The following is a 15,701-nucleotide window of genomic DNA, read 5'->3' as shown; positions in this document are numbered from 1 at the left end:
AATGTGTGGAATAGAGGGAGGGGTGGTAAAGAAATACAAGCCAGGGAGCAGTGGGTAAAGAAAATAAATCAGAAAAGGGAAGAAATAAGATATTTTGTGTAGTTTTTCCTCTATTTGTCTGTTGTTGGGAGTTCATTCTCTCGCTCTTCTGGTGGTGGGAATCTCCCGCTCTTCAATCACTGGTATCCTCTTCTGCTCATTTTTCTGACTATAAAGTCTTTCATATTCACTTTTTTTGTGTATCTGTGGAATCTTTATTTCTCCGCTGTGACTGTAACACACTTGATATGCTGCTCCCAGGTGAAATAATAACTGAACACAGCTTCTCTGAAACAAAGGATATTATGGACACTTACCTGAAAATCTCTGAAGGGAAAGGGGATGTGATCTTCGTCGCTTGGCAACCCAAACCTTGATTTTTTTTAAACTGTAAACTTGGTCTTTGAGTATCCAATCTTTCATAATTGGAAGCATCTCAGAGTCCTAGATGTGGCTCAAGTTGAATCTGAACTCATCTAGAACTCTAAAGCTTTTGGGGGATTTAAAGCAACTCCCTCAGCCAATTTGGCTAAACTTTGCACCTTTGGCCAAATTTTCAGCTCCAGGTTTTTTGTGGGTTGGAATGTCTGGGAGAGGGGTGCATCAGACACTCTACCTTCTCAAAATTCATAGATAAAGTGCAATGTCAGTCTGGTAGGACCCTAAGCTCATAGGGCCAACACAAGTCTCTTCCACTCCACTAGAATCCAGCTAGCTGCTGCAAGTCTTCTCAGGAGGGGATGTCAACATCTAGACGGTGTTTCTCTACAGTGCTTTGACAGGTTTTTCGTGGTCTTCCACACTTGTTTTTCCATTCAGCTGCCATTTCAATGCTCGAGATGGTGGTCTGGAGTCTTACTATCACTTCCAGGAAAGGTATTTAACCTCATGCTGCTGAATAGGATTAATAAGGCTGCAGACAAGAGAATGCGTGAAGAACAGGCTGGATTTAAAAATGGTCATGCAACAATTACTGTACTCCACAATATCATAGAGAAAGTTTTGAACAAACACATCAGCTTCATTAACTTCAGTGATTTTCGAACAGGCCGTTAATAGTTTAGAGAGACCTACACTCTAGAAAATATTACACTCATACTGATTTTAGGCAACATCATTAAGGAGCTTTTATTATGAAATGGAATGTTTCATGAATTTTGTGAAAGTGCAGGAAAGAACAGCATGGTTTGAAATAAACATGAGCAGCTCATCAACCCAGTCATTGATGACCCATCGCTATCAATAGCCTTGATGAAGCACATGAGCAAAGAGGAAAGCTGCAGACACATGCAGGAAACAGCAAACACATTTTGTGATGTACATTTTGTGGATGACATAGTGCTGTTGGCAGCAAAGGTGAAAAGGAAAACAGAACAGAATTGGATAATCAGTTAAATTAAAATCTAATTAAAGTACTGTACTATACAGTTTATAGCTTGTATCTATGCATCTTCCATTTAAAAAATGTGGAGAAAAACCCTCTCAAAATTGCACTCAATGTATCATCCTTTTTAATATAAAATTTGAGTCAAAACACTAATAGGAGTATAGTAATATTCTTCTCAAGTTTTGTAAGTGACTGAGGTTTGATATAACAATATCCTTGCAGTTGACATAGCACCTTATCACGTCACTGAGATGTCTAAAAGCGCTTCACAGGATATACAGTGGATGAAACACAACATCTAGTTGTGCACAGCAATTTCCCAGCCATAAAGCGAGTAACCAAATTTATTTGGGGGAGTGTTGACCAAATTTACTTGGAGAAATTCCCTTCCCTTTTCAGTTTCATGGGTTCTTTAAAATCCACCTTAACAGGTAGAATGGACGTTGGTCCCTTCCGAAGGACAGTTACATATACACAACTTCACGCATATAATTTTGTACAGATATTTTAACGCTTAGCCCCATTATAGTTTTATCCTATGCTAATTAGTCCTCGAAGCTATACTGAACTAAAGCATAACTGCATAAAAACCAAAGTGACAGAAACTATAAAAACAATGCAAGCATGATGCAACTTTACAAGGAAAGGAAAATTAAACAAGCAAGGAGAAAATGTAGAGAACCAGGCAAATCAAGCATGAGAAAGACACTGAACCAGAACAATCAGTGAGAAAATCTCACATCTCCTCCATTGCAAAACTGTCTTCAAGAAACTTGATCTTCTCTTTCATGCTAAACATTTACTTTCCTCCATTACCCTACTGCAAGCCCAAATCTTTCATAGTGTCTGCGCCCATCACACACATCTCTGGACAAAATACAAGAAGACTCGGCATCTAATGGAGGAAATTTTTTACCCATCACCTCCAACATCACTCAATCTTTCTTTTGCCTTCTCTTATTGATATCATTATGATCAGCACAACTTTCTTATCTTATTCCCTGCATTTCATTTTCATACATCTCAAATCTGTTTTGGAAAAAGGCCTCATTGGCACTCTCCCACTAAAAGTCTCCTTTCTTAGGATCTTAAAACTGTAAAACTTTACCTCCCTCCCTTCCTCTTGCCTTCAAAATCTATAGGCTTTTGCAACCCAAACTTTGTGTCCCATAGGCATTACGTATTTTAGCTCTTACTTCTCTCCAACTCTTTTCAGAAGATTGAAGGGGAAGGAAGGAAAAACACTTACCAGCCACAGCCTTCAACTATACTGACCTCTGTATATTCCATGATAGCTACAAAAATCACTCTACAATTCCAGACTACTTTGGGGATAGGCAATTACAAATGAAAATGTTCTAACTCAGCACTAAGTGTTAACTTTCAATGTTTCAAAAGAGCACCCATTTTCCAACTACTGTACAAACACAACTCCAACTTAAAATAGTTCCCTACAACATTATTTCCAAACTACTCAGGAGGAGACGAGAGAAGTGAAGAGGAGACGGTTACAACATTGTCAGGTATGCCAGTTTGGGCTTGTGGTATATGGTGGTGTGACTTTTTCAGTTAAGCAGTATGAAAACATGTACCACTCTCACAGTTTACTCACTTTTTTCAGTGGAGCAGCACAATCCCAAGCAAAATTATGCTTCAGGGCTGCTCTCAGGAAAGCTCCACAGGTGTTTCAACACACATCTAGGCAAATTATTCCCATGCAGTGAGCTAATAATTGCACCTGGCACACGTCAGCTGCGGGTTAATCATTTCCCATAGAAAAGGGGAACAAAAACTGAATAGGCAGTTTCATTGAAAACATATAATTCTCTATTTTCAGTGGTGTGCCTTCTCTTCCATTACAGATGCTGGAATAAGTCTCCATCTTGCAAAGGTAAGCGAGGGAATATGAACTGCCCAGAGGGGGGGAATTACACAGGATCTGGCTCTGATAACATCCAATGGCCAGGCAGGCAGGAAGTAGGGCCAAAAACGCTAGCAAACACAATAAGGCCACAGATAGAGGACCACCGAAAAAATTGCCATGAATATAACTGCTGTTCTCTAAACATGGGGTTACCGTGACTAAGACATTTCCACTTGTTTTTAAACCAGAAGATTCAGGCAACACAGGTATAAACAAATCAAATTAGGAGGATAGGAAATTTGCTCCTAAATCTCAACCAATACTTCTAACCTCCATGTAGGTCAGTCACAGACCTTTGCTTAGTTCTGTCCCAGTGAGATGCCCGACAGTAGGCATTCAGTCATGGGTGCTCAAGAAATAATTACTGAATCCCACCCCCTAGGATGTCATTTGGGTGCAATCACCCGATGCACAAGAATATTCATACAAAATTAGAAATTTAAATTATTTCCAAAATCTAAATCATTTATTGCACTTGCTTTAAACATTTGTCCACTTACCTTGTCCATTTGAATAATAAATCCACTTCTCTTTATTTCGGGTAGGAGACCTTGGCTTCTTGAGGCCAGCCTTCTCAACAATGCTACTGGGATCCTGTTTGGGTCCTTTCTTTAGCACCCGGGAGCTTTTTTTGATACTGCAGACAACCGTCACCACCAACACCAACAGCAGAAAGAGAACAATCATCCATGGCAAGTGCTCATTGATGTCAAAGTGCTTGTGTGCGCTTGGCCTCATTGGGCCTTTCCTGGGAGGTTTGAAGTCAACTTCAGCTCCTGAGGTTTCCATGACCGTTTGCAATTTTGTTGAAGCTGAAGGAGTATGAATTTGGTGCAGATTCTGTGCTTCCTTGGTCGCTTGGCTGATTACATTGCTGGTTATAGATTCAGCAGTAGTTATCAATTGGTTAAAAATGGCTGCAAAATATAAAAACAAAATTTCTTCAACTCACAATAGAGAAATGAATCAAGAACCATAAAGTGGAGAAAATATTTACTTTTATTGTGGTTACAAAATAATACAGATTGGTAATTAGATAGGTTATGCTTACTGCCTGTCCTCTGCATATGCTGTACCAAAGTAACTCAATGACTCAATACACTCTTAAATAAAATAGCATTTCATATAGTGCCTTATCGTGTCTTTGAGACGTCTCAAAGCGCTTCACAGAACATACTGCAAAGTGAATTGACTGTATATTTTGGGGGTGAAATGTGGCAGCCAATTGCGCACAGCAGTGTCCCATAAACATTGAGTGACCAACGTTTCTTTGAAAAGGGATTATTTCCTCGGAAAAACGATACACCTATTGACTAACAACTGGGTTCCAACTTACTGCTAGGTAAACAGAGGCATGTGGAGTAAGGAAACGTGTCTAATCTTTCGCCCTGCCTGGGAATCAAACCCAGGTCCTCTCATTTGCGAGGCAAGTGATTCTTAAATAAATCTAAAATTCCCAAACTCTTTAAACTAAAACAATGCAATTTCTTCTTTCCTGAATATAAAGGAATTTTCAGTAAAGGGCTGTCACCTGTCCTACAAATGTACCTGCTGGCTTGGGCATTTTTAAATTCAAAAAAAGCTTTCATTCTCACCCTGTCAGGTTCTGCAACTGAGAGAAAGGGGTACATAGAAATTAATTTGAGTTTAATGTTAACTAACATCCACAAACAATTCAACAGGCTGGTAACCAGAAGAATCCATTATCATCAATTAAATCTTTACATGAGACCCAGTTACCATTTCTTAGAAGACTACAGGTAACCTGGGGATAAAACGCCACTGTCAAAAGGCAACAACAACTTGCATTTACGAAGCACCCTTGATGCAGCGTAGGTTCTCAGAGTGCTTAAAGCTGGATTTGGGTTTTAATATTTGGGTTTCATTATAACTAACATCCACAAATTACATTCCCTGTACTTTTTAATCACAGTTGCAAAACCTGATGAAGTGAAAATGAATGTATTTAAAAACTATACCAGCAAGCACATTTACACAATAGGTAATTCCAGAACTGGAAGAAAATCTGGTACAACATGCCTTACTGAATGGAGTGGCACAGTGGGTGTAACTTAGAATTCAGTTCATAGTGACCTGCTTCTCACCACACAGTGACTTTCAATTCTTCTAGAAGATTACCTGTTGCAGTGGATATCGACGGAGCTCCATTGATGTGGTGAGTTGCCCCTGTACTTGACCAAACAGTTGTATTCTGAACTGTGCTTGGCGAGCCACACACGTTATTCCTTTCTCGGTTTCCTGGTACGAGGACCACCTTGCCCAGTTCTGAACAATTAGTGAGAACTGCGCACTTCAGTAAAGGAGAAGACACATTGGAGAAGGTGCCATGAGGGCACAGTTTACACTTGACATCTTCTGTCGGAGTTCCCTTCTTCCTAACACCTGAACCAATGGCACAAGCCGTATGTCGAACACACGTATTGTTAGACAGAAATTTACGAGGTGGGCAAATGCACACACGGTCAGAAAAGGCAATGCAGGAAGATTCCTCCATCATTGGGGCCACACAGGGCTTGCTGCAGTTATGGCATTGGTCAATGCCATTCTCATGTCTGGTGAATGTGCCATTTTTACAAGGAGTGCACTCTCGCAGCGATGTTGATGTGCAATGTTTCGACACATGGGTTCCTGCAGGGCACTTATCGCAGTAAATTTTTGTCCCTGTTGCAGGGTTACGGTGGCGATATTTACCAGGGAAGGGCACTGCAGCCTCTGCAGTTGACTCAACTTGAGCTGTAACATCAACAAGCAACAGAAACAGCAGCTGAAAAAATAAATAAAATCTCAATTAATCCATGTACAGAACAAAAATGAACACTTAAAATACACAGAGCAGTTCATATACATCATATGGTACGCTAAATAAAACTAACAAGGTATTTATCTAGTTTAGGCTTCTATCTAAGCTTGCAGGAATAGTGCTCAGGACATAGCTCAACAGAAAGTGCTTTGCTATATGTGACTCGTAACATGAAAGCCAAAATGTACTTATATGGCACCCTTTACAAAGGTATCATCTGAGCATTCAATAGTGGGGGAACTTGATGCCAGGCCGGGGAGAGAGTGGAGGTGAATGTAGGCACAGTTAAAGAGGAAAGTCTTCAGATGGGACATGGCAGAGAGACTGAGGTACATATTCCAGAGTTTTGGGTATTAGTGTTACAAAAGGGGAATTGGATAAACAAATGAATTGTAATGGAATATGAGCAGGTAATGGTGATTTGAGGAATTGGCACCAGTAGGTGACGTAACCCCATTTTGGATTCAATAAGCCAAATGGCCTCCTGCTATGATTCACCAACAGATCTCATTGAGAGGCCGTTATTAATGTTTTTGCACATCAACTTTCTCGGAGCCAGTTCAGCTACAGAAAGCTCAATTTTACTGTCCCAACAAAACAGTGCTCATTTTAGATCAATCTTATTGCTGAGTGAACCAGGATTGAAAATCAGCACTTCCTGGTTCCAAGAACAGTACTTAACACACTGAGCTCCACAGGATATTTTGGGCTGAATTTAGATTCTTGATGAGTTACCCAGGATATTTGTTTTGAATAGTCTCTCCTGTTGTTAATACAATCGTTATGTTTTTGGTCAAACAACTACTTAAAACTTTCAACCAGATGAAAAGATATTAGGGACAGTTGACAATGGAATTTCCAAACAAGCTTAACACACAACTTAAAGGATCCACTGCACGTTTTCTCTCTCTCATTCACTCACATGCATGCAAGCAGGCATTGAACTGGAAAAAGTCATTGAACCATTAAGGCTATTCCAGCCAAAGACACAAATTGAGCTGCAACATGGTTCTCTCACTTCCTAGCTTCAATATTCTTTCACTTCCTAGCATTCCCTCCTGCAGGCCAATACCCGACTCACAGAAATTACCTAAAATAGGTTTGCTTCCAGATATTCGTTAAAAAAAATCAATTAGTACGCTTCCATCTCTAAATGCTCATCAAACTCTACAGGGAGAATCTTAAGGCAAAAAAAATCAAGTATGTTACTGATCCATCATGTACCTCGTTTGCTCCAAGAAAAGTGTCTATATTACAAGTTTTCTCTCGTTTCCCCCTCCCCCATTCTTGGTAAAAAAGACAGTGAAGAGAACAAATAGAACTTACTAATTGCTAAAGTGGAACAGATACTATGCTTCTCACAGCATCATGCAACCTTCAATGTGAACTGGAGACTGTATATAGTGTCACGTTCACAATGCTTGTTTTGAACTTCCTCTTTTACAAAATCACCCAGCTGCACACTCGGGATAAACAGAGATGCCATCAAACCAAAAGTGCTTACAATAATGCTGAATGGAATCAAAGCGAGAAAGAATCTCAGTAAGGAATGCAATTCTCTTACCCGTTGCAGTCAAATAATCTACAAACACTCACAATCAAGGCTCATATATTAAATATTAGCTATTGGACACAGTACCAAAAGGCAACTGGTACCTTTGGAACTGTAGAATTTAAATTCCTCCAGAAGGAGAACGGTGGAGAAAAAGGTCCAAAACCAGCCATTATCAAATTTTCAACTGTATCAAATTACATTAATATCTAACGCTGGTGTTCAAATGGGCCACGCACTCTCAGATCAATAATAATTTTATTTATTGTGCAGTGGTTACATGTTATTTTTCCAATAACAGTTCAAAATTCTTCTCCCACCCTCCCACCCACCCACCCAGCTTTTTCCATCTCGACAACGTATTGGAGTTTCCTTACAACTGTTCTTATGCAATTGGATCACAGTGACAACAGAGCATCAGTCCCTATGATGATAGATTCCCTTGCTGCATGTGTTCAGAACTATACCAGCCACCCAGCAATCTATCTAAAAATAAACTGTGTGCCATAACAGAATCAGCTAACTCCTTTAATATGGAGACCTATAGCTCAGTGGTTAGAGCACTTACAAGTGAGACACCTGGGTTCAATTCCAGGCAGAGGGCGAAACCTTGGGCAAGTTTTCTTACTCCACACAGAGCCTAATAATAATCCCTCCAAAAAAACAAACAATAATAAATTGGTCATTTTCAATCCACGACTGTTTGTGGGACACTGCTGTGCGCAATTGGCTGTCGAGTTTCGTCCACAAATATAGTCAATTCACTTTACAGTATATTCTGTGAAGCACTTTGAGACGTCTAGAAGACGTGAAAAGCGCTATATCAAATGTAAGGATTATTATTATTATTTAAGGAATCAAGACCTTCCCAGTCTGAATGGCTTAACTAGTCACTGAGAAACAGTTCTGATGAAAGGTCATCGGCCTGAAACGTTAATTTTCCTCTCTCCATAGATGCTGCCTGATCTGCTGCATGTTCCCAACGACTTTTGTTTTTATGTCAGATTTCCAGCATCTGCAGTATTTTGCCTTTTGTTTACTGAGAAGCAATGGATGAGTTACTCTGTATAACTTTAACTCAAAGTTAAAATTTGTTAAAAGAATGATTGCACATTTCTATAAAGTCTCAAAAACTTTCACGATTAAATAAAACAGACACGAAAATTTAATTAAAACAAAAGAAGGCAAGACGACACGTGCTTTCTGTGCATCATTATCAAGTGACTGAGCGACAAAAGTGTCTGGACAACTTGTGCAGAGAACGGCTGACTTTGCACTTAGAAGAATTAAACAAACCCAAAATTATCCAAAACTGCTCTATGATAACCTGACTGAAATGACTACAATGAATGAATTCAAGCTGCACGACATTCTATTTACAACTATTCTTTCTTTCCTCCATTTACAACTCAGCAGATACAGGTCTTAGTTCACAGCAAAATAAAGCTGGGTTTCAGACACAGCATGGTTCATTAGCCAGCCTGAGACCCAGCGCTGTGAAATGTACAGTTTGTTTAACGTTTTATGTCTAAAATCATGCTCTGCTTGGTATGTTAAGTGCTTTCCCGGTCCCTGCCTCTGCCCCAAATACAAGGTTGGCAGACTGAGGGAGTACTGCACATCCCATATCCCACTCTTCTGCCCGTTTCCTTCACTCAGCTAGCTCTTGCCTTCTGCACATCCCTCGAGGCCTCCGTGCCACCATAGATGGCCAGGCTTTCAGTCATTACACTACCAACTCAATCCCTCCACACTTCCCCCTCTTTAAATTCCATCTAAAAACCTAAGCAGCTAAGGTCACCCCCCCCCCCCCCTCCCCCCTTCTCCCTTGCTCAGGGTACAACTCTGGCACTATGGAGCAATAAGAAATTATCCTAAGAGAAGGGCACTATACAAATGCAAGTTATTGCTTTTCCTTTGTCATTGTTCCACTGTTGTTCCAGGTCATCTCTGCCTTTGAGGTGGATGTTAAAATCTTATGTCACTATTTGAAAAGAGAGGGGAACCTCCTAGATCCTCCAGTTTAATTGATCATTCATTTTAGAAGCGAGAATGATTGAACGTACGCATAGCAAAACAGTCACTATTCCTGTGAACTACAGTACATTGCGACATCCCCCAGCAAATCCTAGTTTTGTTAAACCTGGTCTGTTTCAACTTCCAATTGGAAAAATATCAAGGTGGAGACACTTACGGATCTTTGCTGACGGAATTCAAATTTAAGTGTTAATGAAAAGTTATGTTGCAGCTTCAACAATTGTTGCTACTGTGATAAAGAGTGAAAAAGTTTTCATTAACTTCCTCTGTACTGTACATTGACTACAGTGAAGACAAAATGGCACAGGCGCTACATAAAGTGGAGGTACAGAGGTGCTATGTAGCTATCAGATAGATTTAGGCATTGCTTCGATATTGATAAAATAAACCACCAGCAAATTGCGTGACATGAATGCAGAGCTAATACCGAGCTACTGTCTTAAGAGCTTTTGCATGACAGAAATAAACACAATCCATTTAATGCAGAGATGAATTGCCTTTGTCGGTCTGCCTGCATGTAGAAGTTTTGCCTTAGTGCTATTTATGACTAGGCAAATAACTAAAAACAAATGAAATAAGTAAAAAAAAATCCCCAGGCATGTGACCTTAACATTATAGATGAAGAATCTCAAACACTGTTTATGTTACTGGAAGCATTGCAATTGAAGTGGGAAACCTTACTTATCAGCACACAAAGCTTCAATGAACAGCACCAAATTCAGTTTGGATTTAATATTACTAAAGACGTAGGAGTCTAACCGTCATTTTAACATTAAAAAGTCTAAGAGCTTTTAAATGCTTTGTGTAAATGTTGATTGTAATTAGCTTTAGTACATTTGTGATTCATACAACTACACTGTAAACGCTACACATTTGAGAAAACTGTATACTAACTGCCCTTTCAGAACTGATTCAACACAAAAAATGTCAAAACAATGTTAACTGTATAGCATAAAAGGAGCGTTAAATAACGAAAACCAAATTAAAATATTCACTACTCCAACAGAAAGATGATTAACAACTCTACAGAACAAGCATCAATATGAATCATCATGGCTTTGGAAGGATATTTCCAAACACACAGCATTATTTAATTAAACTAATGCGATTTTAGAGTAGAGATTCTGTTAACTTGCTGGAAAGGCTGATAATTTAAATCAAGATCATCAAAAAAAACTTCTCCAATGTCCAGTATGAAACAAGATTGAAATGTGCCTAAATTCTTAAATCCTAAATTTAAATCCTAAATCTAATTTGTACTACGTCTAATCTGGAGCTTGATGAAGAAACTGGAAGTAAAGATATTCTTCAAAAAACTGCAATCCTCACTTAGCACATAATCCTATTTCATCGTCAAAAATGCTCTCTCCTCAGTTTTCCTTTTTTTTAATATTTACACCACTCAAATTATGCTATCTTGTAGGAAAAACAATTCCTTAAAACTGTGAAAATAACTGAAGTAACAGGGTGCCAAGATTGCAAATTTATAAATACAGTCCAAGTTTCTGCAGACCTCCACAATTACACATCATTAAAGGGGCTTCAGCAAAGACCACTGTATACGTCGAAGTGCATACACTGACACACCAAGTACAGCAACATGTGAAAAACAGTATACTGGAAGAACTATTAAGCTTAATGATACATCTAAACATTTTGTACATAGGTCATGGGCCAGGCTCGAGAACTATTATAGCCATTAAAGATAGCTCTGAACATTACTTTTCCTCTGATAAATAGAACAAATTTCAATTAGCTTGTAGCAATACTGTAATGCTCAGAACTTCAACAATCAACATAGTACGTATCAGAACCTGCACAATCAATCTTATTTAGTTTTTATTCACTTGTGGCCAATTCCTGGATAGTCATGAAAAGAGACTAAAAGATATTTGAAAAAGTCCAATAATTCCCTTTTAAACATGTCATATTAAGCCCACACTCCACCTGGTCAATGACAAAAATGAAGTTGCCGGCAGAACCACTGAAACAAAGATTTTTGTAAGCTTTGTTATCAGGAAAGGGAAAAAATTAAGCTTCAAGGGAAGAGGATGATCAGTTGACACAGTCAGTCAGCACCATCATACCAAGCACAGGTAATCGTAACAATAATCCTTACATTTGATACAGTGCCTTATCACGTCATTGAGATATTCACAGTATATAATGTAAAGTGGTGTGACTATTTTGTAGGTAAAATGCGACAACCAATTGCACACAGCAATGTCTCACAAACAGCCACGGAGTGAATGACCAATTTTATTTGGGGGATTATTGGCTAGGACACTGGGGAAACTCACTTCTCTTTTCAAATCGTGCCATGGGATCTTTAAGGTACAAACAGAAGTGTGTTAAAACTTCAAACACAGATTTGTATCGCCCTCAATCAAACCCTCCACAAGCAAGAAAATTATTTTATGAAATATTACTAAATGCTGTTGATGATTTCAATGCTCTCAATACCTCCACTTTGTTCAGAAAGTACTGTTTCCACAAAGACACTTTACAACAGCCTTGTTTCGTGATATTTTTCTCAAAACTTGCTTCAAAAATATCTCAAATATTTTAATATCAACTGGGACTTTATAAATATAGGCCTTTTTTCTATAGAGCTCCACTTGCAGCACTTTCATTGGGAAAGACTCTGCATAAATGTAAGTATGTACTGTATTGCATCAATGGGTATTTGGTTATATGGATGGAACAAAACTATATTAATAATGATGAAAGCCCCCGCTCTGTTCCCCACTCTCTTCCCCTCTGCTACACACCCACCACCAGTTGGCAGGAGTCCGCTGATGATGTGTTTATAGAGAATTTGCCCTTTGTCATTGCTGAACACGTTACTTCAAGTTTCTTAGAGAATTGCACAAGTGGAATGTTAGTATTTTGTTCAGCCGATCCCCGTAAAGTACTATAAGTGCTGACTCATGCCTTTCACACTGAGAGACAGACCATCCAGCAAATTTGAGTCATTTGTTCTGATGGATAATCGAGCAGAACAAACGACTCATATTTGCTGGATGATCTGTCTTTTAGTTTCTCATGCGAGTTCTTGCCTCTCTCTATATATCAGCCTAATTCCCAAACCTATCTGTTGTCAATCTGCAGCCTTTACACCTTGCGTGACAAAAAGCAGTCAACTTTGTGCATGGTTTCTGTGGTACTCCAACACTATGACAGCAGCTCTTCTCAAATTTAGCAGCCATCCGGCACACCACATGAAACACACAACCATCAAAAACAAAATAAGGTTGCTCTGCTCCATCTTGATAAGTAGATCCGCTATCCCAACCATTCCAATTCGGAAACAAACATACAGTATTTGCATTTCAAAATCCAATTAAGTTCTTCAGCTCCTCCCGTTTTTTCAGATATCCAGTAATGAGTGTTTCTTTACCTTACCCAAATTTTCATTTAACAAATCCTATGACTTAATTCAGACTCAGGCCAATAATACAAAATGACCACAAACACCATGGTTATCAAGAAGGACACTATATTCACCATGGGGAAACCTGGACACTACAAACACCTAATCTCTTTACTACGTAAGAAAAAGGCAAAATAGGGATTTTATTAAAGATTCTGAGTTAAACTGAGGCAGTACTGAGCTTAGTAAGCAGTGCTACAACATTAAAAAACTCACTATTTTTAGTGGGGTAAAGGGGGGGAAAGTTACAGCTCTCTTGGTACAACTTCTAAGGTGTTAATTTAGCATTATTCCAAATCAGTCATCTTAGAACCATTTTGTTCATCATTTTAGACTCTTAGTTAAGGTTAACACTGTATCACAGCTGCGCCTCACTCATCCTGTCCTCACCCAAAAAAATCAACATGCCCACAATTTCTATCCATCCATCAAAAAATAATCAGGCATGGAAATCCATGTTGATTTTTCTTTCATTGGTTTATTAGCATTGAGGCCAACCACAAGATACAGTCTCAGTTAATTTCACCCTTTACAGTATTTCATGTGAAGTGCTTTGAGGTGACTCAACATCATGATTAGGCACTATATCAAATGCAAGGATTATAAAAATCACAAGATTGGTGAAGAAGGCCTCATGGCCCATCCTATCTCAGCCCTCCAGAAGTATCCACCCTACCATCCCATTCATCACTGCATCAAACATTTTAAATGAGTCCAGTGTTAGGGCTTCTGCCTCCTTTCCTGGTAACCTGTTCCAAACATTGATTATCCTGCGTAAAAAAAACTTCCTGGTAAACTGTCCTGATATCACTCTCTACAATTCTAAAACTGTTGCACTGTCCTAAAATATTGGTCTGGGTTTACTTTTCAAGCTCATTTAAAATGTTAAACACCTCTGTGAGGCCCCTCTGAGTCATCTTCTCTCAAGACTGAATAGCCCAAGCTTCTCAAATTGTTGCTCATAGCTCATATTCCTCTAATAGTTGCTCTCCTCTGCACCGCCTTTAGGGCCTGTTCGACTGCTTTATGTTGCTGTGACCAGAACTGTATGCAGTATTGAAGGTGTGGTCTGACCCGTATGACTTCTGAGAATCTAAATTCAACTGATTTAGCAATATATAGCACGGGATCCTGTTTGCTTCATTTATTGCTGAGTGACAAAATGAGTGATGAGTCAACTAACTAGTTCTCATTCAGCTTCCCCTTTGGCAAATTTTATCTCATCCCATGAAGGACATTTGTTTACTATTCTTTGAACCTACATGTAGTACCTTGCATTTATGTTTAAAACTTCATCTGCCAGTTATCAGCCCACGTGCAAGCTCTTTTTGTAGGGACTTTCCTGCCTCTTCAATTCCACAGTTCCCCCAATTAGGTATCATCTGCAAATTTGAGTATCTTACACTGGGTCTGCAAACAAAATTTATTAATATGTACGAGTAACAGGAGTGGTCGAAGTACAGACTCTTGAGGCACCTCACTTAATACATCTCCCTATTTTGTCCTCATTCCCTAACAAAGACCCTCTGCTTCCTTCCCTTCAGCCAATTCTGAATCCATGTCCTGCCCTTGATACCCAGTGACCACAGTTTGTGAAGGAGTCTTTCATGTGGTACTTTCAAGGTATCAGCTCAGTAAACTGTTACCCAATATGTTTGTATAAGGGTCTGCTTTTTGCTGTCCTTGCTNAAAAAAGACTCAACATTGAATTAGCACAGAACAAGGCACTGTCCAAATCTTGGCACAGTTTGATAAAACAGGCAATGGGAAATGCCAAGTGAGCAATTGGGAAGTGCAGTATAGCTTTTTAGGTTTAACTTCCATTACTGCTGCCATATTTCACTGTATTGGGTTTAATAAAGATCATGGTGGAACAAAATAACGGACTATAATATGAGTTATGATTGTTGCAATGGGAGTATATAGAGCAAAAAGGATAGGGCCTAAAAATACAATAACGTGTCTCCTGTTTAGTCCTTTTATATTGTTTTGTTATTCTACTGATCTCAATCATACCAGTCTGAGGTCACTGAACAGGTTTGTGAAGGAAATAAAATACTGCACAAAACAATTACAGTAACAGTGCACACAACAGCAGCTATGATAAGCTCTCTAGCTTGAACCTGTTCTTCCATAAAACTTCACGCATTGATGGACAATAGCACACCAAATGTTAAAATTTAACAAATGTTTCTCTAACATTCACTAAAGAAGTTAAATTAGTTTGGGAAATGACCAGTTAGCCTAATTTCTCTCGCGAGCTTTATATGGCATGTTATGAATGGTCATCTGAGAGCAGTTTCACAAAGGAATAGTCAACATTGATTTAGAAACAAAAACTAATAGAATTTTTCAAATAAGCTAAGCTATCTAGTGGATGTAATTTACGTTTATTATAAGACAACAAAATAATAAGAAAAAGAATCCTTGCATTTCTCAACGAGAGGATATCCCAAAGTGCTTCACACTGCATTGGAGTGTCATCTTAAACTATGAGCTCATGTCCTG

General features: G+C 38.9%; 1 protein-coding gene across 1 annotated transcript in view; it reads right to left on the bottom strand.

The window, feature by feature from the left end:
- The window catches only part of tnfrsf21 (tumor necrosis factor receptor superfamily, member 21), a 59,970-nt gene that overhangs the window by 38,224 nt on the left and 6,045 nt on the right, over positions 1 to 15,701 (bottom strand). Inside the window, exons 2-3 of the mRNA XM_042332783.1 lie at positions 5,490 to 6,135; positions 3,851 to 4,267 (exon numbers count right to left, since the gene is read on the bottom strand). Coding sequence (XP_042188717.1) covers positions 3,851 to 4,267; positions 5,490 to 6,135 — 1,063 coding nt within the window. The remainder of the gene's footprint in view (positions 1 to 3,850; positions 4,268 to 5,489; positions 6,136 to 15,701) is intronic.

This window comes from Callorhinchus milii, unplaced genomic scaffold (assembly GCF_018977255.1).
Source record: "Callorhinchus milii isolate IMCB2004 unplaced genomic scaffold, IMCB_Cmil_1.0 Scaffold3, whole genome shotgun sequence".
Classification (NCBI taxonomy): domain Eukaryota; kingdom Metazoa; phylum Chordata; class Chondrichthyes; order Chimaeriformes; family Callorhinchidae; genus Callorhinchus; species Callorhinchus milii.
The sequence above is the reverse complement of the archived record's forward strand: the minus strand, read 5'-3'. Positions and strand labels throughout refer to the sequence as shown.